We start from the raw sequence: 22,696 nt of genomic DNA, 5'->3' as shown, positions 1-22,696 counted from the left end.
CTGGGCTGGATGAGGGCCAATAAACTGAAGCTCAATCCAGACAAGACGGAGGTCCTTTTGGTGGGTGGCTCGGGCCTCGGGATGGGGGACTTGGGCCTTGTCCTAAATGGGGTTGCACTCCCTCTGAGGGACAGGGTTTGCAGCTTAGGAGTGCTCCTTGACCCTGAGCTGTCTCTAGAAGCTCAGGTGACGGTGGTGGCGAGGAGCACCTTCCTTCAGCTTCGGCTGATACATCAGCTGTTCCCTTCCTGGAGAACGACTGCTTGGTGACAGTGACACACGTGCTGGTAACTTCCCGATTAGATTTCTGTAACGCGCTCTACTTGGGGCTACCCTTGAAGACGGTCCGGATACTTCAGTTGGTGCAGAATAGAGCTACCAGGTTGCTGACGGGGACTGGACGTTGTTCTCATATAACCCCAGTTCTCCGTCAGCTTCACTGGCTCCCAGTTGAAGTCCGGACCCAATTCAAGGTGTTGGTTATGACCTATAAAGCCCTCAACGGCTTGGGACCTGACTATCTAAAGGAATGCTTGCGTCCATATATGCCCTCCTGCCCCTTGAGATCAGCAACGGATGCCCTTCTCCGGGAACCCTCTGTGAATGATATTAGGAGGGTGAGTACCCGGAGGAGGGCTTTCTCTGCGGTGGCGCCCCATCTGTGGAATACGCTCCCCAGAGAGGTCCGCCTGGTGCTGTCGTTATTTGTTTTTCGGTGCCAGGCTAAGACCTTTTTATTTAAAACTTATTTTAATTGTTAAATTATTGAATTAATTAAGATTTTAAAAATTTTTAGGCGAGAATGCACCGGGGGTTTTTAAACGATTTTTAAAAATTGTTATATTATCATTATGTATGCATTTATGTATTCTTTGTGAGCTGCCCCGAGGCTTTGTTGCGATGGGGGCGGCATAGAAATTTTTTAAATAAATAAATAAATAAATTACAAATTCAGAGATATGTATTAGATTTTTCCCAGTTCCCAAACTGGGTTTAGTTTTAGTATCTGGTTAAGGTATGCTGCCTCTATTCAAGGTTTCTCTGCTGAAGCAAAACTGCACAAAAGTCTGTTTCTGCATGATTACCCCCCATTCTAACGAAACATAACATCATAGCATTTATTTCTCTTTGTGGTGTCCTTGTTTCAGCCTTAGCTATTGATTTATTAATTAAAAAACAGCTCCAATCCAGATTAGTCGTCCTCCCTCCCGAAAAAACCCACAACCTAATATTTGCACTGGATAAGAATATTCCTTTGGTAAGGTGAGAGTTTTTTTCCAGTGCGAACAGGTACAACCCTCCCCATCATCTCAAGAGCAATGGGAGGGGATAAAAGCCTCCATATCCCCTTTTCTGGGGTTCCAATCTGGATTGGGGCTCTGCATCTGCTTTAAAAAGTTTTATGCTGTTGCTGAGTGTCTGAATGGCTTCCCATCCTGTTTGATCCTGTTTCTATGATGGCTTACATAATGTAAATCCTGCAGAAATGGCTTTCCCATATGGGGAAGAAGAAGCCAAATGTTGTATGAATAAATTCTCAGAATTGTGTGTGGAAGTATATAGATAAAACTTCTTTCAAAATGCTGAACTCTAACCCCAATTATGAGTATTCTGTAAGAATCAGCAACTTACATAGTAGACTTATTCAGTAGATGTTGGTTTCCATTTTTTGTCCAAATGTAAACCATATATGGCAATATATATTATTGCCATCTCCTTTACTAAACCCCAGTTGACAAGAGGAAATATACCATATCTAAAGAGGAAATATACCATATCGGTATTATTTTCTCTTAAAAACTTGATCTTTTTTAGATGCTAATGTGAAAAGGCAGGATATAAATATTTTAGATAAATGAAGTATGTAAGAAACATAATCTTTCCTTGAAAGGAAAGAATGGTGGGATAATAAATAAATAAATACACACATTTTATTTTATTTTTAATTACTGTGATTTAAACTTTTTAATCTTTTTTTGTTATTTTTATCGGTGACATTACTACATTCCCATATCTTCCAACTTTGGCACAATGTGTGAGAGGTGTAGGTATTACTGGTTTTTAACAAAATGGAACACAGATTTTTTTTCTTTGTTACACATACTCCTGGTCAGTATTCATTATTTTATTAATTAATTAATTTTATTAATTTTCTATCCCACCCATTAGCCAAAATAACTTTTAGTCATAAATCTTTTCTTACATAAATCTCCATTATCCCTGTAAATTTCCTCAATATCTCTACCCAAACCAATTTAAAAATGAGAACATAAGGTGTTTTTTTAAAGAGACTTCGTATATTCTAATAAATGCATTTGCAGTTTTTTAAAAAAGTGATCTAGGACAATTTTGATGTGAGCTGCCCCGAGGCTTCGGCGAATGGGGCGGCATAAAAATGTTTTAATAAATAAATAAATAAATAAAATTTTATCTGTTTAAGTTTAGTGCTAGAATTGTTAAAAAAAAATAACAAAACAAAAGAAGCTGCTAAGTACCTTTTCAGCTGTTTTTGCTAAAAAAGGATCTACATTTATAAGGGGTTACTAGAAGGTCAACTATCAAGAGATTCCTTGGTCATGCTTCATTTGTACATATAACCTAAGTGTCATTATAATTGTATCTCTAAGCCTAATCTTCTCTGCAGTTTTTGTGGATTTAACTGAAGCCAGATTGGAATAGAAGGTCCCATCATGAGTGTTAGAAACTAAGATTAGAATAGAACACAGAATTATATTACATTTTTATAAAACCATAAACTGACTGTTGTTTGGTCTCTTCCCTCTTCAGCCCCTGCCAAAAATATTTAAAAGCTACATCTAGCTCATCCAATTGCCAGAACATCTAATTCCTCCCACAGATGTTTTCTGTACGATTACACTTTTTCACATCATTGCATTTTATTTTGAATATGCTCTAATGTCCACATTACAACATTACTTCATTTTTTTATGGCTGGAGTGTTAGTGACAAAGAACAGAAAGGTTTTTCCATGTACCATATCTCTCACTGAAACAGGTTAACAGGATCTGCATTGTTTACATCTGTCATATTTTTTTACCAAATGTATACTTTTTCAGAGCGTACAAGAGAATAGAGAATGAGGTTGATATTTTGTTCATCTTAAACTTATATTCCTGAATTGAGTTGAACTGGTAGATGTATTTACTTTTAGGAGGCTTCGGCAAGGGGTGGCATAGAAATGTTATAATAATAATAATAATAATAATAATAATAATAATAATAGGTTGCAATTATACATGCTGATTTGCCTTTCTTTGTCTGTTTCTTCAGCACTTCGGGCAGGCTGGCTGCCACCACCGCCACCACCTGCCCTTCCTCCTAGGCCTTCCATATCACAGGTATGCTTTTGGCATGAGAATACTGTGTTTATTGGTACAGGTAAAAGAGACAGTGGCCATTGTTGGAGTTTTCATTTGGCAATGAACAATATTCCTGGCCCACCATCATACAACAGGGGGGCCTTTAGGCACATTTGGGAATATGAAAAACTTCTGCGGGCACCTCCACAAGATGGCTCCCACATAAGGGACCTGCTTGGATAAAAGTAGTTTGGATGAAAGGATTGATGAGGCTAGAGGCTGGCAGGGGCTGAAAGGCAGAGGACCAGAGGGGGGAAAAAAGAGTAAAGCTAGAAAGAGAGAGACAACTGACCACCCCAAAGTTCTACAAGTTTGTATTTTTATTTTTTTAAGGGGGCAGAGAATAGAGAAATTCACAGGTGACCAAGGGTTCACTGGACACTTGGCCTGCAGTGTATTCAAGACTTAAGAAAAGAAACAATTGGCTATTTTCCAAGACTGTGTGTGTCAGCAAGGCTTAACTTCTAATGAAGTGAATCTAAACAACAACCCTGAAAATGCTCATTTTTTGAATGGAACAGTTCACAGAATGGGGCAGATCACAGAAGAGAACTCTGCTGATCTTTCTTGTATTGGAATAAGTATTCCGCTCATTTCCAGGTTGCTTGAAGAACCACCATCTTCCTGTTGCACTAATGAAAATTCTTGTAATCACAGCAGAACAAGTGGAGGTGTGGCAGTACTGGCTACTTCCCACTGTCATTAAGAGAGCTGAATCACAATTAAGTTTAGCAAAAGCATTTCTTGATCAGAGAACCAAGAGAATTCTCATGCAAAGGAATAGAACAATGGGTTATTTTAGCCGAAAGGAACATTCTTCTGTATTGGGCTAGATGAATGGGGTTGTGGGTGGTGAATACATTATATGGCGGAGGCATTCTGTTAAGCAGAATCTGTTCTGCTATTTGACATTTAACTTTTACACCATTCATTGCAAATACAAATCGTGAGCCTCCCCACTTGAATATCTTAGTCACATATTTTAATATTACAAGTATGCTGATGAAGCATAACATGTCAAAAGCATCAGAGTTCAACTGTACATTCTGTCACTAGCGCTCTGAAATTAACATTAGCATATTCATTTCTGGGTATTTTTATCCTTGTTTTGCAAAACAGATTTTTTTTAAAAAATCTACCTCTTGATACATGCTTTGCAGTATCCAAAAACAAACAAACACATACACACAAACCCAAACCCCAAGGTCATTATGTTTGCAGTTTCAAACAACACCTCTGTGGATTCTGGTATGTCTTAGTTCTCCAGCATTGTAGAATCTGCTGATGTATTATCAGGTCACTGAAATGCTGTATTTAAACATTATTATAGTGATTGTCTGCAGGTCTCTGGTTGGCTTGTCTTTTTATTTCCATTATATTCTTTTCAATGCCATGCAAATAGCACAAAGGTGCCATTCTTGCTGTTCAGGGAAGGAACTTTCTATACATACGTTTTTGAAAGACATACCCAATCACTTCATATCAACTATGGGTGCAGCCCTATGCATATCTAGGCAGGAAAAAATGTGCATTGTGAAGTCTTTATCTGTCTAAGCCGTGGGTCCTCATACTAAGGCCCGTGGGCCGGATCCAGCCCACCATGCCCATTTAAACGGCCCGCCCCACACGTTTTGTACTTGCCGGGCACACGTGTGTGACTTGCTTGTAAGGAGGTAATTTTGGACTAGCTCAGAGAAAACGATCTCCTCATGAGCAAGCCGGCGCCTCGCCGTGCGTGTGCCCAGCGGCGGCTTGCTTGCGAGGAGGTCGTTTTGGATTCGATCTCACGAACAAGCCAGTGCCTCACCCTGAGTGTCCCCCCTCCATCCCCACCTCACCTCGCCTGCACACATGTGTGCACGCGCCCCACCCTCTCACCGGCACCCCCCCCCCGGGCACCGCCTTGGTGGCCTGTGTGCACCACTGGCACCTGTCAACTGGCCCCCTTGAGAAAAAGTTTGAGGACCCCTGGTCTAAGCATTCATAGGATTGTACCATAACATCCACACAGCTTCCACAGTGAAGCAGGCTGTGAAGTACAGTAGTAGTTATTGGATGGGACGAATTGAACATGGTACGTATAATCAAACGCTTTATGATGGGAAGCGCCATTTTGAATGTCTCAAATCTCTTGTTTTTTACACAGGGGATAATATATGTGATCTATAATGTATTTCTGTAACAAAATATGCATGGTGTAGTGCACTGTTCCTCAGAAGCAGTTTCCACTGTGTTCAGCAATATTTTCTCCTTGATCAGTGTGTTCTGCATTGCAGCCTTACTTTCTGATCAAATCTCCATGTAGATCTCAGGCCCCATGTGTATTATTTGACATTGCTTGTTTATGGTTTACAAGTCAAGGCAATTGTCGCTACTTTTGAAAACTATAGGTATAGTACTATAGTATACTACAAAGCCAGAAGTTATGACTCATTTAGTATAATAACTAGTATTTTCAATCTACGTATTAGAAACTATTTCAGCCCATTAGGAATAAGCTTAATTGGTATTTGCAAAAGTTGTAACCACTTACCTGAGGTAGTACCACCCACTGTAGATTAGGTACTGCAAATTAATGTCAAAAGTGGTAAAATGATCTGTGAGAAAGAGATGGAATATATATACATTATATATATTTTATATATATATAAAAAAAGACCAAATGCGTTGGGACATGGAGCTATACTGCAAGATTAATAAGCTTCTTGCTTCCCTTTGAAAGCCCTTCTAAAGTCGCTTTGCTTTTGGCATACCATTTGCCTTTTGAAGACTGTCCAGAGAGAGGGCTAGGAATTTGTTCTTTAAAATTTGAAGATAACATAGTGGATTATTTTAAAATCAGATAGGACAAATGGAACAACATACTCCATTGGTAGTATTAGGATTGCCACTCAGTCAGTTAGAAAATCTAATTATGACTCTGGGGCTGAAATTCTTGCTTACAAAAATAACTTTAAAAAGACAGCTTTTACAGAGCCTGATCAATATGGACATCCTAGGAACTCTCTGAAAGTCAGTAGTGATCCTGCTAGTCTCATACTGAGGAAATAGTTCAGTGAGCGTTGCCACTTACTGTATTGCAACAGTTTGCCCTCTGTTTCTGACACTTCCTCGTTTTGGTTAACTCATTTTGAGCAATGCCCTCTGTGTGCCCTGCCCTGAGGCTGCTTGCCCTCTTCACTGACTTACTTGTTACCCTTCTCCCTGCACATGTATATTCATGGAATTCTAACCCTACCCTACACTCTTTATTAACATAAGCATCTCCGTAGTTCTTTTTAATCTAAAAGGTCGCTTCTTGCTTATTGTTATGTCACATTATTGCATTATTTTAATCCCTGTTGCACTTGAAAGCATTACTCTTCTGGAGTAATTATTCCAGAATTCTGTTCTGGAAGCTAAAATTGCAGTTGAACTTTAACCCAACTGATTTCTCCCAACCATCTTTACTATATAACCTCACCAGTTTATGCTACATAAAAAGATGGGCTCTACTTGTATCCCACAGGTTTCTCATCCTATCACAAATGCCAAACCAAATACTCAACTCAAATCGAGCTACGTTGACTTCGGACTTCAAGAGCAGGTATCACTTCAAATTATAAATGTAGAGCTGACACACAAGCTGTCCCACAAATGATAGGTACCTTATTACTTTATGTTAGGAGAATTGTTATTATGAATCAATCAGTAAATCAAATTCTGAAATTCAGGCCATCTAACAGCCCAGTCTTAACTACATGTTAACTGAGAAGGAAGTGAGTTAATTTCAGTGGGGTTTACATCCTTATGAACATGCACAGGATTTCAGCCCCATGGTGGTTTGCCACAGAGCCCCAAGAGAACTATTTTGGAGAAACTGAGCTGTTAGTGTGTAGCTTGCTATTAACAGAAAGCTTACTTTTGGCTGACTTATTTGCTGCATACAGGTCTGCATGCAGCCAAGGTGCATGTAAGTGATGGAAGAATCCCTGTATTATCTATCCTGTGCAAAAGGGATACTTACAGGAGGAGAGGAAGCCCTATAACCTGAACAGAAGACCATGTTAACCCCATCAAAAAATAGCATAACAATTGACATGATTGCTCCTAAGTGTCCTCTCCCACCTAGCAGAGCCCGCTTGGCTGCATGTATATGCCTGAGTTGCGGGCAATGAAGCAGGAAGGGAGATGATTCGAGCGCAGGTGGAGGAAATTTCAGGATGAATCTGACTGAACACACTTACGTGCTCATTATTGAGCCTATGCTGTGGCGGTAAGGGCGGCAAAAGGTAATTCTTCTCCGCTTCCATTACTTCCTCAAAGTGCTGTCCAGCGGAACTTTTCTGAGTGGTTTTCTGAAACCTGTTGAGCTCTTAGGGCTATTTGGTAGTGCTTGATCTGGGGAAGAGGAGGCAAAGATGCCTTTTAATCTGCAGTAGATTAGAACAAAGTTACATTGCAAAATTTTCATCTCCCAAAACATTTCTACAGGGCACAAAGATGGTTTTCTGGTTCACTGGAGCCAGGTGCAGGGGCAGCTTTATAGGCAGCAAACCAACATTTTCACAGTGATTTTGGTAAAGACTGATCTAGCGATGGTAAAACCTCTCCCTGTTTGGATGAAATGGTCTTGCTTGTTAAAGAATAACTTTCCATCTACATTTGCAGTGCTATCCTGTCAAACCATTTATTTTTCCTTTAGTATTTTTATAAGTTGTGTAAAAACCTTGCATAAAACACCATTGCTTTCTCTTACTTTGTACACCTAGCAATCAAAATCTGTTTTGAAGTGGTAAAATATTATACATACTAGCTGGACTAGTAATTCGGCTTTTTTAAGGGAAAAATTGCTCCAATAAAACAACTAAAATTGTTTTAAGCATATGGGTTATATTACATAATAGGGTACTTGGCTGAAAAGAGCATATGTAAGTGCAAACAAAAAAAATAACTGCTTTCAGAATAGAGGAAGGATGGAAATGATTTGAATAGAAGCAGAATCCTCACGTTACATTCTTTTTAAATCTACTTTTTATTAATGTTACTGGTCTTCTAAGCTCATGGTGGCTGGGGGGAATCCTTTCCTTGTAGTCTTTACCACTTACTCAGAACACACAAGATGGCTGAGCAACACTCTTACTCTGAAGGTTCTTTTCTGGAATGCTGTCTTGAGCAGCTTTGCCTGCCCTGCTTGCAAAAGCTTCTGATACATCTACCGTCAAAACTTCTTGGACATTAAACTGCTCACAGACATAGAACATTTCAATGAGCAATGATTTGCCTACATTAGAACCAATTTATAATGCAAGGGTCAGCTTTTTACGGTCACCCTAACTTTCTCTCTCATTCAAACATCTCCCCACAAATTCTATTCTTAAGTAGCATGTAATGAGATGAGTTTGTAGTTAATCTTGTTGTGTGCTCTTTTCTGCCACAACAAGCATGGGTGGACAGTTACATCCTTTTCTTTAATTGGACCTTGTCTGTAAGAGCTGTGGATACTGTCTGTCCTACTGTGATGGAATTTATATAGACAGGAACCTCTGAAATTATTTTATTTGTTCGTTTGTTTTGAAAAGCTTATTCTTGAGTGGGAAGAGCTCCCAGCCATTGCCCACAGGTGAGCAATTTAAAAGACATGAGGATGGAGGAAGGAGAAAATCAGTGCTCAGTCACCATTTCTTACAATTACAGATCTCTCATCATGAGCAGCTTGAATGTAAAAAAAATTGAGGTATTCGCTCCACATGGAAAAATAGTGTAGGGAAAAATTCCTGGGGTGGGGGATGGAAAAGCCTTCCAGCTCATTTAGGATTGCTGTGTTAAATTTCTCATAGTATTAAAATGGTATAAAATGCAGCATACTGTTAACTATGCTATCCTCTATCACCTGAGTAAAGTAGATTTACTGTGCAGGTAGCTATACTAATATTTTGTGTATTCTGCTGGCATAATGAAATAGATTTCAGTGGAGCAGAGATGAGAGCGTTTATTACCAGTATTATTGGTTATATAAATGAGTTTTCTAAGAAAAACACCTTTGTTTATTGATTTGGTGTTGAGTGTCCCATTAATAAAGTCATAGATGAGTAGGCACACTGTCTTTCAACTTACTCTAATCTCATTTTTAATCAGTATGCAAGAAGTTAGGTAAGATTTTATCAGGATTCTCTTGTGTGCTTCTGTAAGCACTAAGAACCCTTGCATTGAATGTATGTTGTACCTTTCTCCAAAACCTTATCATGGGCACTCAGACAGCTTTTAAAAAAGCATATTTCAATTGCAAGTCTGAGGATTGTAGAGTGCTGCAAAAGCAGTCCATATTAATTTGGACTTGTATGCATATTAATTTGGACTTGGAGCCCATTAACCATTGGGCTCTCTGGGTGGCTCACACCTCATCACAACAAGATTTTGGTATTTGCATCCTGAAGAGGTTTCTGTTCTGTTCTATCCCTTTCAGCTGCTATCGCAAGTTGTAAAAAAGAAATGTATGGTTCACTGTGATGTATACAAGACTTGTGAAATGAACAAGACGTTTCAGCTTCTTTCAGGAAAATGCCTAAGGGGAGTAAAGGATCTGAGGCATCACACTTAGGTGCATTTTAAATAGGAAGGAAATGACTTTAAATGCACTAGATGACTAAAATACTGGTAAATATTTCAATGGTTTTATTTCCCTCTTCTTTGTTCATCACCTGGCAATGTACATCATGCAAACAGAGATCTCTAATGTTTAGTGGTAGGCTGATCCTGTTGCTGTGCCCGCAGCCACGTCACACGCCTCTTTACACACTTGCAGAATGCTTTATATTTATACTGTTATTATTTACATACACAGCTGTTTTGAGATGTCATGACAAGCAATGCACATGATAAAATTGTTACCTGAGTGGGTCTTTCATTAGGATTCTATACAACCAATTCCTTCCTGCTTTCCAGGATAAGTCTGTGAAATAATTTAAGCTACATAAGCACTTGAGAGGGCTTGGGCAACCATAATGTCTTGACTACATAGATGAATGTGGTTATTTTATAAAACAGCCCTCAGTGTTAGGTTGCAATGCTAAATACATACTAAGGAGTAAATCTTACTGAACTCAGTGAGACTTACTTTTCAATACACACAGGAATGCATTATCAGCATTTAAGCTGAAGTTTCTCTTCATGTGAACATGAAATGTTTTGGTTTTGAGCTAATTTAACAGTTTAACTAATCTAACACATCAGAGACATAGCTACCTATTTTTGTTTTATCTATCAAATGATGGTGGATGCAGGATTGTTGCCTGGTTAAACTGTCAGAGTAAGTAGAACTATCTGGAGAGTTCATTTTCACGTGTTTACTCTTAGAGTTAAATACATACCTGTCATTTCAATACATTTGGAATGACCAACTTCAGTCAAGCAAATGATTGTGTCCACACGTCTGTGCGCGCGTGCATGCGCACTTACGTGCTCATGCGTGGAATTTGTTCTAATTTAAAATGTTGCTAAAGCTTCCACTAGATGGCACTTTAAGGATATGGCAATCCATCTGTGCTCATTTTGTTTATTTCTGATTTCTGGTTTAAAATTATATTTAGGTATTTAATTTGCATTAAATTCCTTTGTGTAGCTGAGTCCCATACATTATTTGCATTTTACATCCAATTTCTCATCATAACTGTTCAGGGCAGTAATAATAAATCAAGAGCAGCCACAGGCAGACAGTAACTTCTTGTTACAATTTAAAAAAACCCCGTTTTTTCTTCTTTGTGGTCTTTGTGCATAACACATACGGATTCTGCAGCTGATCATAATGGAGTCAGAAAGGGCTGTGGGATTGCCCGCTTGAGTGCTGTTTCCACTGCTGACTCTACTTTTGTACTCCCCAATATTGATGTCAGTCTTCGTACAGGTGTATAAGTCATTTCACCAAGTCTCCAGGTGTGGCAACTGTATCATTCATCTTAGTACCATCCTTGGTACTCTGGCAGCCCATGTTATGATAACCCACTTCCCTCGGCCCTTCGCTTTCAGCAGCCTCTGGAGAAGTTCTTCAGTGCTCTAGCATTACCTCCACCTACAACTGCATTCCTACTACCCAGGGCTATTTTCAGCATATCAGCACCGCCTCTGTTACTGATCTTGCATAAACTGAGAAGGTTCAGGAAATAAGTTCCATAAAAGTGCACACTCAAATAATTCATTTAATTGGAAGTAAATTTATAATCCTTAATTCAGCAGCTTTCTTGACTTGTGTCTTGTGCAGGTGACACTTCTATACATCTGTTATGTCATAGTGTGTTGTTTTCAGGAAACAGTGTTGAAGGTATTTTAGAAATCTCACCAAGGTGAAGAACTAGCTGTGAGCAAATAAGGTGAACAGATAGAAAACAGAGAAGGCATGCTGGAAGTACAGCTGTAATGTGTTAGCTTGTTAAACTTGGCCAGAATCTGAAGGCAGAAACAAATGCAACTCTAGGGAATCTCACTTTTAAGAATCATTTATCTAATTTTCCTCACTTCCTGTTTCACTGAGAGCCATATCCCCTCCTCCTCCTCCTCCTGTACTACCTTCATCCTCTTCTTTTTGCCTTTCTTTTGAGCCAAATAATACACCTCCATAGCACTCTGGGACCATTAATGGAGTTTCTCACTTAAACAGCCAGACTCAGAACTATGGTTCTGATGGAACTGTCAGATTTAAATATAGTTCAATATAAATACATTCATCTGAGGCTGAATACGCTCTACTGTATATCAGCAATCTGTAAATATACATCCTATTCTGCTCTGAACACACAACTGACACATTTTCTACATTGTACTTGAGTACAGCCCTAGTGTCTGTACTGAAGCTGAGTGGCTTCTCTCTAATCAGGTACATCAAGAGCACAGCAGCATGGTGCTTTATTAGAGACTCCAGCACACCCATCTTGTTGATATGTGCTCAGGGTTTAGCATCCAGTTGTTTTGGAATTTACGTATATACTGCGTAATACGTAGTTGTTTTCCTGCTCTTGTTGTTAAATTTTTTTCTACTTGTTTGGCAGATAGTCCAATTGTGGAAGCACAGGAAACACAGTAACATATCTGTATGTGTATAGATATCTATGTTATATCTATATGTATATAGATACCTGTATGTATAGCTACAGATACAGATATCTGTATGGAAGCAAGGAAAAGTAGGAGAGAAAATTAGATCTTGCATACGGCATGTGTTGTTTTTTGTTTGTTTGTTTTTGCTGTGGAAGGGGGGTGCACCTGAATCTCTTACTGGAAGCCTCATCACTTCATGCCAAGGTTAGAAGGCAGGTTTTGCTCTCAGGATAACAGTGACCACAAATGGCAGCTACTGGGGTAAGGGATTGCTTCAGGAATAGAGGCTAGAGGCTTCACAGCCTTTATAAATCAAGCCTGCTCTTGTCTGCATAGCATGTTCTACGTGTGATGGGAAGTTGAAAACTATGAGTAACTCCTAGTAATGTTGGTGCTATAGTGACTTGTACTTGTTACAGGTGGAACAGGAATCTGAGATGGAATTACCTTTGCCAATGAACAGAAGCTCATCACAGGTGGAAGAAAACAGCCCAACAAAAAAAGTAAGGCAAGGTCATGTAGCCTTCTTCAATAAAGTTGAGTTGCTTCTTTAAAAATTCATCAAGGTTTCTCTTCAGGAAGACTCACATTTCCTTTTCCTTTTATAGTATGGAAAGATTGTGGCATATAGCATCTAATCAGGATACCTACTTGTGCAGGCTAATTCCATTCTCTCAACAGACAGCTCTGCATTCTATCTATCCTGGAAGTTCACATGTCTCTGTGAGGCGTTGTTGTTTTAACATTCTTTTCTTTTAATGTACAAGTGTCTGTGTAGAAGAGAAGTTCTCTTGCCAAAAATTAACGCGTTTGGGTGGTATAGAAAAATTATACAAACATATACCTAGGAGATCCCCCAAGTATGCAGAAATCCATACCTTATTTGGGGTTACCCATTTTTATTCTAAACTAATAGGCAGACAACTAACCAAGTTCAAAATTCAAAGAAATAATAATTGATAAAGCTTTTTTGTGTTAGGGATAGAGAAAATTTGAAAAAGAAGTCAATGCATTATCAATCTAAAATGGCAGCCATGGTCAAATCACTTGATAAAACCAATAGCTGTATAATAGCCAATTGTTCCCAATTTCTTTGCCATTAATCTTGACAAAAATGTAGCAGGAGTCTGGGAGTCCTTTGTTCTCACCTAACACAGTGATGGCAGTTTGTATCAATGGGTGGTTTCTGTCTAGGAGTGTGGCCATGAGGAAGGAACAGGGAGAATAAGAGAGCTACATGATAGATAGCAATGATGAGCATTACATGGAAAAAGTTTTGAGATATCCTGGGTGATTCTTGTGCCTATTTGTTTGTATTAAGTTTGGAAAAGAAAGGTTAGCTCTTTAGATATACTAAATGTAGTCCATGTGGCTGTTCTTAAACGTGAAGCTTCTAAAATAAAAAGACTGTTGCTGTTTAAATTGTTTTCTGGAAAATGACTCTAGCTTTCTTATTGATGTTAATGCATTAGCAAATAGTTCCCATTTTTATTGGACTTTTCTCAAAAGTAGAAAATCTTCTATAGAATTAAGTAATCCTAAATTCACACAATAGTATGAGCGGAGAGAGAAGTGTTTACTTTGTGATAATTCACATTACAAGCAATATCCTGCAGGTACCTATGGCACACACTACATATGGCAGTTGTAATAAGTGACTTATCTAAAGAAAGAAACCTGATTTCCCAGATACGCAAGTGCATCTAGTGCTGAATAAATGTGATATCACTACCACAGAAGCACAATCTTAGAGCAAGACATTTGGACTGCACACACTGAATTGGTATCAACTGCCATTTTGCTATATGAAAACCTGATCCCCTAGAAAGGCCTTGAGGTACAAGTGTTATATTAGTGCAGTGTTTCTTTTCCAGCCATATGTGCATTAAAGCTATGAAGACATGGGCTACAAGCATTAAATTATAGACTGTTCTGGAATACAGCTAAAAGAATCCAACCCACAAAACTAGTTTATGTGTATGCGTGCATGTGTGTATGTGTGTTTTAAGCACTGAATGCATGTTTCTTTTGAAATGTAGGGGAGGTGTTTTTGTTTTACATGGTTCTTATGGCAAATCCTCTTTCCCTTTTATCTTCCCTTACCCTTGTTTCTATGGAAAAAAAACCCTCTTGGAGGCTATTTCAAATCCAGTTTTTCTATTAGTATTTGGGATAGTGTATCAGTCCAAAACAAACTCTGTTACTGAAAAACCTCTGCCATGCCATTTTGCAGCATTATTGAACTAAACATAGCCTGTTGTATAATTCTTGTTCTTATATATGGACGTGCACAAAAGGCATTCCTAGTGGATGATATCTGAATGGATGATGCCATTGCTTTATGGAATGAGGTTGGATAGCCAAAGTAAACAACTCCCTCTTAGGCCCAGAGGAATTTTGAAAATAAGATTCATATTCAAAAGATACTGTTACTGCTTTTCTAACAGATCATCAACCATAATTGTAAGCTTTCTTTTTTCATTCACAGGAGGTTTTGCTTACCCAACCACCATCAAAACCAATCCGCAGGAAATTCCGACCTGAAAGCCAGATGCTGGAGAACCAGGAACTTTCTCCCACTAAAAGTGTAGCCTCTTCCTTGCCTTCTGTCAAGTCTCACCACTTGATCCCAAAGTAAAAAAATACTGGCTTAAGTTACATCATGAGAAACTGGGAGAGGTTTGGGCTTTGTGACAAAATAAAGAGGCTTCAGATTTTCTAAAGAAGCAGTGTGGGAAAAAGTGCAAGTGAGTTGCATTTGCTTTTAGAGTGCTTTCAGATGAGGCTTTTATTGTGCAATTACCCTGCTTTGTTCATGGGATTTTATAGGAGGGCCACATATTGTCATCTTCAGTGTGTAGCTCCCCTGTCCTGTCAAAGTGTTTCTGTCATCCCTTTTTTAAACCAACAAATCTGTTAAGGGAGAAAAAATGAAATAGCTGCACAATAGTTTTTGATTGTTAGCACTATCATCTGGAAGCACCCTTAATTGTTCTGCATGTGAAGGTTAAAAATAACTTTCCATGGGCAGCAGAGAAGCACTAGACAGCTTGTGCAACTGACTTGTTCTTTTTTATTACTTTAGAGTATGCAAATCCCACTGATAAAATACCCAGGCCCCTTAAATATTCTTCTCTGAATTATGGGGGAGAAACTAATGGACAGTTAAGTGATAGCACAGATACAGATCAGGTGGAGGATTCTGGAGGGTGAATAAATGACCTTGATATCACTTCCATGATTTTCAGTTTTTACAAGTAACAACTGAAAGCTGTCCATTGATTCATACTGTAAAAGAAAATAAAAAGTGGTATAAGTTCCTCTGATGTAAGCATTTTGTGGAATAATTTAGGGAAGGTTGGGCGTCTTGCTGTAATGCTCTAGTAATAGTGTTGCCTAACGCTCTTTTTCAACCTAGATGTATTTCTTACTGATATAACAAATTACTCCTATTTTGAGAAAGATAAGTATTTGAACTGTACATGTTGGTCAGTTTTTTGTTTCCCACAGCTAGATGGAGAGGAGAGCATTCACACAACTGGAGGAAAGCTTTCAGGGAAAAAGTATTAGGGTTCTCTTCCAAAGATCTAGTTGTTCAGTCTATTTAGATAAAAGGGCAAACCACTTTTCACATGAGCTTTGTGCTGCGCTTTAATAATGTATCTGTCTTGTCATTTAAGAGTTGCTAACACCTCACAGACAACCATAAAAGGCCTTACTTAGAAATAATTTTGCTTGCATAGACTGTATTTTTCCCCATGTTTCCCCTTCCTTGATTTTCTTTAACGTTGAAAATTGCTAACATGCCCACTTTTAAAAAGTAGAGTGCATAGATATAGAAAGTCTAAAGAATCATCTATTGGAGATTCAGTTTCAGCTTGTGATGTCACAATTTAGGACTGATTTGCTTGCTACAAAGAAAAGGGAACATTTTCTCTGCTGCCTTTCTAATGTGCAAGCTGTCCCATAGCTGGGGTGGAAATAAGCAACAAAAAATTAATAAAGAAGGGCAGCAAGTATTCTTAATACAGTTTGCAGAAGGAAGTACTAGAGGGCTGGAGGGACGTAAATGTATGTATGACAGTAAAAAAATAATATTTTATAATATGAACCTTATATTTGTGAACTGCTCAGAGAACTTTGGCTGTTGGATGACATAAAAACAAACAAACTTACCTTTGGGGTGAAGGTAACTATTTTAAAATGCAGCCGTTGCCATGCAGCCTATCTGCATGAGCAGCCTTAGTAGATAGGAGAGAGTTATGTGATTGACTTAGCCATGGGTGGCTGATTCAGAAACATATGATGCAATTGACTATGGCAGGTCACACGGTCATAGGGCGGCTGCTTGTGTGAATCACAGTCGTGGTGAACTGGAAATCTCTCTGTCTGAGCTGATGCCAGAAAAGCCTTTTTAAGACGCATGATGCAGGAGAGGTTTAACTAGTAAATACAGCTTACAGGAAGGGCTATTAAATACTAGTTAAGGAAGACCAGAAACATACTGAAGTCCTTTTTACTTTTAGTTTCTTAATGACTTCTTAACTTGTGAAATAATAGCTTTATTTCTGTTCAGCAGATGCCTTTTCACATGTGTACCCCCACTTGTTCTTCGTTGGTTTTGATTAATGTTAAATGTGAGCATCACACAAACTTATCAGTTCTTACTACTAAGCGGGACTGCAGGTGGAGCAGTGGTTTAAACCGCTGTTCTGCTGGGCTGGTTGATCGAAAGGTCGCCGGTTCAAGTCTGCACAACGGGGCGAGTTCCCGTTGCTCCGACCAGCTCCTGCCAACCTTGCAGTTCGAAAGCATGCAAATGCAAGTAGATAAAAAGGTACCACTTCGGTGGGCAGGTAACAGCGTTCCGTGCACTTTGGTGTTTAGTCATGCTGGCCACACGACCACGGAGACTGTCTGCGGACAAACGCTGTCTCCCTCGGCTAGGAAATGGAGATGAGCACCGCCCCCTAGAGTCAGGCATGACTGGACTTAATGTCAAGGGGAAACCTTTACGTTTACCTGTACTACTAAGCATCCTTATTATGATCAGGAAAACCTTACCAACTGAAAGTGGCTTGTCTTTACTGTCTAGCAGGCAGTCTTCAAAGCAGAAGAAAGCTATTCAAACTGCTATTCGTAAAAACAAAGAAGCTAATGCAGTGCTAGCTCGATTGAATAGTGAACTCCAGCAACAGCTAAAGGTAAGGAGCTTACTTTAAACAGGAGCCTATGGTTAAACTGCATTTGAAACATTCTGATGTTGGCGCCACATAGTTCTTACCTGTCTATTATACGTAACAGAGGTCCAAATAGTGGTAGTCAGACTGGTGGGAGAAATACATCCTAATGTTTACAGCATCTCAATTTAAGTATCTTGGGTTGTGGTGTTTTTATATGCTTTAGTACATTGTGGTGTTGATTTCCTAGAGCATCTGAATTCATATTTATCACAGGGAGCCCAAACTCTGCATTTAAGGGGCATACCAGCAATCCTAGCACACTTAAGCAAACAATATTTGCTTGTTTTGTTTTGTTTTGTTTTGTTTTGTTTTGTTTTGTTTTGTTTTGTTATAATCCTGGAAAAATATCACAGTAGAAGTATATTAATTATGGATTGTAAAGGTAGATTTCATAAGTCAAATACTGTTTTTTATTTTGATGTTTTGAAGGACTATACTAATTGTTTTGTATCATTTGTATTGTCTAGGAAGTTCACAAAGAACGAACTGCACTGGAAACTCAGTTGGAACAGCTCCGACCTGTAACAGTTTTATGACATTCTGTAACAGAATGTTCAGTCCAAGAACCTTTCAATTTTGTCCGCACAATATATTGGCATGACCTTTTTTCAGTAGAATAACACCATTTGGAAAAAGTGACTGCCAGATCTTTCTTGCATTTCTTGCACCAATTACCTTGCAGATGAAGAAGGTACACAATTTGAATGTCAAACTATATGCCTAGAAAATTGAACTTCTTTCTCTAAGATTGATCCTTCAGGAATGCCTTAGTCAAATTCCATCTCTTATTCCTAACATTTATTTATTCCAAGAATTACTGATTTATACCAGGTGGGTTTTTTGGGGAGGTTGGGGGAGGGCAGGTTAAATGGTATACTCTTCCAGGAGATCTGTTTATATTTCATTTCAAACCAGATAATAATTCTTTAGCTGGCTGTGAGTTTTCAAACGCTCTTTAGCTTTAGAATAAATAGAAGAAGCATCTATGGAATTTACTAGTGTGTTTTCAATCCTCTGTATTAGCACGCTAGTCACACCTGGGTGTAAGGGACAATCCTTGCTGTGTTGGTGCAACATCTGCACACGTCTTCCTCTATGTCCTGTCCCTGGAAATTGGTCCCCTGCCTGTTCCTCAGCTTTCATCTCAGCCCCTTTGCAGAGGTTGCTGTTGGTCCAGTGTGAGGCAACTACCTCAGGTAGCATATGCTGTGGTGCTGGGATGGAGGCATGAGTGCCATGTGACCAGCTTGTGACCCTGTGTTAGCTTGCTGTTTTCCAGTGAAGTGGAGGATTGCCCATCCCTAGCATTGAACTAAGATTCAGCTAGTCTTCATTGGCTCACATTGCTGCTGCATGTAACCCATGTGACTCAGTGTAGCCAAGTGCAAGAAATCTGCCACAGCTGTTACAGGACGTTCTCACCTACCAGCACTATGCGTTATGCAATCCCCAGGCATGCTACTACAGTGGTAGGTTGTGTTAGCACAAGAAGATTTCTAGATTGTTCCTGATGTCAGTTCTGATCACAGGTTTTGTATTTTACTGCTTCAATGCTCTCATGTGATAAAAAATTATTTCCAACATTTAAAGGCTCATTTTTGGTAATTCAGTTGCTTATTTCTGAAGATATTTTCAGCAGAATAACTGACTTGCTTCATTTGTAGAATTGTGCTTGCTCTATATATTGACTGAAGTCCACACATACTCTTTTACCCCTCATTTGAAATTAATAATTGATTTTGTCATCTGCCTTGTTCAATTAGCACACTTAACTCCAAGAAAATCTCACTGAGCTCAGTAAGACTACTTTTGAGTATGCCAAGCTTGAACTGGATTATATCCAACTATATAACACTCCATGATTTGCAATCAGAGATTTGAGTGACAATGGGGATGTGGCATATTGGGTGAAGGGACAAATAGGAAAAGCTTTTTAACACAGGTAAAGTGTATTTAATTTAGCCTTTCCCTTATGGTTTTGTGTTTGCACATCACCCAAAATATATCTTGCATGTTGCATTATCTACAAGATGCGTCGATGACACCTAGTGTGGATCACTTTGGAAGGATCATAGATATGTTTGTGGGAGAGAGATCTACCAACAGCTATTAACCATTATAATTAAACCAAGCTTCTATGTTCAGAGGCAATGTACCACACAATATCTGTTATGGGGGAAGGCTGCACAGCAGGAGAGGGCTAGTGTTTTCCTCTAGATGGCTACTGTAGGTAACAGACTAGATGTCCCTTTTATCTGATCTAGCAGGGCTCTTCTTGCATTCTTGCAATATGCCCCAGATCCTTCATTTAAAACATTCCATGCCTCTCACTCTTTTAATTCTTTTAATGTCATGATAAGGTCGGACATCAGAAAATCCTGCCTGTATTTACTAAACCAACAAGGATATGCTCACAATGACCTTTGTTCTACTCTTCAAACAACCTCTAAGTTATGTTTATGGATTCTTGTCCTTAGCTCACTAGGAAAGCACACATGCTTTGTGCAAAAGGTCCCTTGGTTGTTCCCTGGCATCTCTGGATAGGAACAACTTCTGGGTGAAATTCTGGAGAGGAGCTGCCAATCAGTGCAGGCCAGGGATGGGCAGAAGATCGAACTCCAGATGTTTTGGACTTCAACTCCCAAAAGCTCCTGCCAGCATAGCCAGAATATCTAGAAGCCTTTTTTCCACTCCTGCTGTAGGCAAAGTGGAACCACTGGTCAAGAGAATGCAGTTTCTGATGAACACAGTGGTACATATGGTAGAAAATTAAACACTTGCTTCAGCTAAATTATTCCTCACTGAATTATGCATCCTTTTATTTTTAGTAATATGCTATATCCACCATAGATACATGACTCTTGGAAAATTGTGGTGAAGAGACTTCCTTCTAGTGTGTATCTATTAAAGGCAAATGATTAATTTGTGGTTTATGTAACAATGTTATGTAGCTGTACAGTATGAACTTCATCAGTGCATATATTAATGTTGACAAGAACGAGACCGTGTGGGCTAGCATTTATAAACAGTTATTTGAGACAGAGATACGGAAATACTATGCATAACACAAAGTTGTCTAAGATAGTCACACAGTGAATATTTTAATCTTTGATGTACCAATCATAGATGGGGGAGTGTTAAAAGAATGTCATGAGTTAATTATCCAAAATGTAGATGAAGATTTTCTGTAGTTCATAATCAAAAATAATGATACCCTATGAGAACTTAGAAAGTACTTCTTCATTTTTATAGTCACAGGTTATCATCTGCCCAGTATCTACTAAGGGAGCAGTCCTGAACTCCATGGAAGGGTGACTGGGAGTCATGAGATGCTCTCCGTCCCCAGATGCTCATGGAAAGCATCTCCATGAGATGTTCATATACCTTCCCATGCAGCAATGGAAAACATCTCCTGCTCTGACAGCAGAGTCAGGAACTGGATATAGCAGGTGAGGTCATGAATCTACAGGAACTTGTCCTCCCTCATTTCTCCTGCACACCTAACACAAATATCAGAACTACAACAGCTCTGGAGCTTACATAGTTAATTTACTTCTTATTTCACAGTGAAATCTCTATTTTGGGCTGATTCTTAGGAGATGATGCTGAAGCAACTTTAGTATTATCAATTTACTAATGGCAGTCAGGTTTTAAGCTACACTTAGGTTCTAACAGCAAATGTTTAACAGTCCCCCTTCTGTCCCTTCCCATTTCTTACTGGAATGATATATCAAATGCTCCTAATCATTAGCATGTGATGGGTCTTCTATGTTTTGGAACACTAATTTTAGCATTCAGCTTTTAGTTTTTAAAAATGTTGTGTTTGGAGTTCTTACAGAAGATACTAATAGAATTTATCAGTTACTAATAGAATTTATCTGGCATGCAGAGTTTGTTTTGGGGGAATGGGGTAGTATTTTAACGATGCTTGGGGAGAATATTCTTACATATATAGGATCCAGACTGTGTAGTGCTTAACAGTATTATAGCAAGAGTAGACATGCTTCAGATGAGCTCATTGTCTCCTTGCACCTACAGCTATTTTGTTATTGTAAACAAATGATCATGACTGGGAAATGCACCATGTTCTTTATTCTTGAGACTACTTTGGGATCAATTTAGATAATATGGACATATAACTACTATAGAAATAATTTTCCCTACATATTGAGTTTACTTCTGAAGATAGTTTGGGGTGTAGGGAGAAGTTCTTCATGTTTGAATAGCCCCAGAAAAGGAATAACACTGCCAAATCTTTAGCCTTTAGCACATGTACGCGCACACTTAGAAATAAATATTTTGTGTGTTAAAAATCTGATTAGGAAAGATTGATAATGGCCTTCTGTATACTATGATTTTTAAAAATTTTGATAGAATATGATTACTGCAAGTAAGGTAAGAATATATATTTGAACTTTTGCTTGTTTATATTATTTTGATGCTATTGGGCTAATAAAATGTGATAGATTTGCTTCACTATTAACTTTTGACATACGATACATTATTGAAAAAATATTATTAAAATTTCTTTAAGTTACTATATACTTGCCTGTTAAGATATGCTCATCTAAAAATCATTGGCAGTTGCTGTATATACTATTCATATAAAAGTCTTTTGATATCCAGAAGCTATGAAGTGAGTACTACATTGAAAATAAAACGTATTTATTATTACATGCATAGGATGCCCATGTGTCCTACTTTACAGAAGTTAAAAGGGCTTTTTGGTGAAGTCTCCAGTCCAGGTCATGTGGAAATACATTACTTCTTACCATAGAAAGGAAGACTGACCAGGTGACCTGTGTGACTGTTCAATCTCCATGTCCAGGTAGCATCAGTTGATTTGTATTTATTTTATTGACATCCCACATTTTCCTGCAGAGAATCCAAGGCAGCTTTCATAATCTTCATCTTCTCCGTTTTCTCCTCACAACAACCCTGTGAGGTAGTTCAGGCTGACAGGAAGTGATTGGCCCAAAGTCAGATAGTGAGCTTCATTGCTGA

General features: G+C 38.7%; 1 protein-coding gene across 11 annotated transcripts in view; it reads left to right on the top strand.

Moving 5' to 3' along the window:
- Window positions 1-22,372, top strand: part of REPS2 (RALBP1 associated Eps domain containing 2) — an 86,306-nt gene extending 63,934 nt beyond the window's left edge. For 4 of the 11 annotated variants that reach the window (XM_044429911.1, XM_044429888.1, XM_044429961.1 and 1 more), the window contains 6 exons: window positions 3,292-3,359; window positions 6,889-6,966; window positions 12,869-12,952; window positions 14,938-15,083; window positions 17,545-17,653; window positions 18,160-22,372. In XM_044429911.1, coding sequence (XP_044285846.1) covers window positions 3,292-3,359; window positions 6,889-6,966; window positions 12,869-12,952; window positions 14,938-15,083; window positions 17,545-17,653; window positions 18,160-18,228 — 554 coding nt within the window. In that variant the 3' untranslated portion in view covers window positions 18,229-22,372. Of the gene's footprint in view, window positions 1-3,291; window positions 3,360-6,888; window positions 6,967-12,868; window positions 12,953-14,937; window positions 15,197-17,028; window positions 17,156-17,544; window positions 17,654-18,159 lie in introns of those variants that run through there. The other 7 variants (XM_044429948.1, XM_044429931.1, XR_006414709.1 and 4 more) reach the window with 6 other exon arrangements.
- The last annotated feature ends 324 nt before the right edge of the window (window positions 22,373-22,696 follow it).

The sequence above is a fragment of the Varanus komodoensis genome, unplaced genomic scaffold (assembly GCF_004798865.1).
Source record: "Varanus komodoensis strain SLA01 unplaced genomic scaffold, ASM479886v1 scaffold1, whole genome shotgun sequence".
In the NCBI taxonomy this organism is placed as follows: Eukaryota; Metazoa; Chordata; class Lepidosauria; order Squamata; family Varanidae; genus Varanus; species Varanus komodoensis.
The sequence above is the reverse complement of the archived record's forward strand: the minus strand, read 5'-3'. Positions and strand labels throughout refer to the sequence as shown.